General features: G+C 44.0%; 1 protein-coding gene across 1 annotated transcript in view; it reads right to left on the reverse strand.

Annotated features, from left to right (window-relative positions):
* The window catches only part of LOC100940628 (pre-mRNA-splicing regulator WTAP), a 35,635-nt gene that overhangs the window by 8,602 nt on the left and 25,940 nt on the right, over positions 1-1,093 (reverse strand). Inside the window, exon 6 of the mRNA XM_023514641.1 lies at positions 2-94. Within this exon, the coding sequence (XP_023370409.1) occupies positions 2-94 (93 nt within the window). The remainder of the gene's footprint in view (position 1; positions 95-1,093) is intronic.

Raw genomic sequence — 1,093 nt, forward strand, 5'->3', positions numbered from 1 at the left:
TTAGGAAAAACAAGTTGATCGCTGGGTCTACCATTGTTGATCTCAGTTGGGCAACGCTCGGCTGCTGGACTTGCTTGAGGTACTGGATTTGAGTCTGTGCAAAGCAAAGCAAACAATTACTACCAAATTAAAAAAAAAAAAAACCAGTATATTCCCTTTTGTTCCCTTGATTTACTGACTTATTTACTTATTTATTTATTTATTTGAGACAGCCTCAAGCTGTCTCCCTGGGTAGAGTGCCATGGCATAGCTCACAGCAACCTCCAACTCCTGAGCTCAAGAGAGTCTCCTGCCTCCACCTCCCAAGTAGCTGGGACCACAGGCGCTCGCCACAACGCCCAGCTATTTTTTTTCGGTTGCAGCCATCATTGTTTGGCGGGCCTGGGCTGGATTAGAACCTGCCACCTTAGGTGTATGTGGCTGGCGCCTTAGCCACTTGAGCCACAGGCACTGAACCTACCGACTTATTTATTAAGCACCTTTCCCCCCTTTGATCTTAAAATTCTCTAGAGAATAAATTAAAACCAACTATTTATTTAAGGTTATTCATGAAGGAATTCAGGCCATTTGATTGTGCCTCCATATCTGTGGCATTTAAATAAAGAGGCATTATCCTACTTTACAACCAAAACAGTACCAAAAAAGGCAGGAGTTAAAACTAAAAAACAGAAAACTAAATAGGCTGACAAGCCACCAGAAAAGAGCAGAGTTTAAAATATAAATTACAGGGCAGCACCTGTGACTCAGTGAGTAGGGCCCCGGCCGCATATACCAAGGGTGGTAGGTTTGAATCCAATCCTGGCCAAACTGCAACAAAAAAATAGCCAGGCATTGTGGCGGGCAACTGTAGTCCCAGCTACTCGAGAGGCTGAGGCAAGAGAATCACCTAAGCCCAAGAGCTGGAGGTTGCTGTAAGCTGTGATGCAATAGCACTTTACCGAGGGCAACAAAGTGAACTGTCTCTAAAAAATAAATAAATAAATAAAAATGTATAAATTATAGGCTGGGAGCCCATAGCTCAGTGGTTAGGGCATGGGCCACATGCTCCAGGACTGGTAGGTTCAAACCTGGGCTAGGCCTGATTAAAAAAAGG

The sequence above is a fragment of the Otolemur garnettii genome, unplaced genomic scaffold, assembly GCF_000181295.1.
Source record: "Otolemur garnettii isolate 467f Iridium unplaced genomic scaffold, OtoGar3 scaffold00056, whole genome shotgun sequence".
NCBI lineage: Eukaryota > Metazoa > Chordata > Mammalia > Primates > Galagidae > Otolemur > Otolemur garnettii.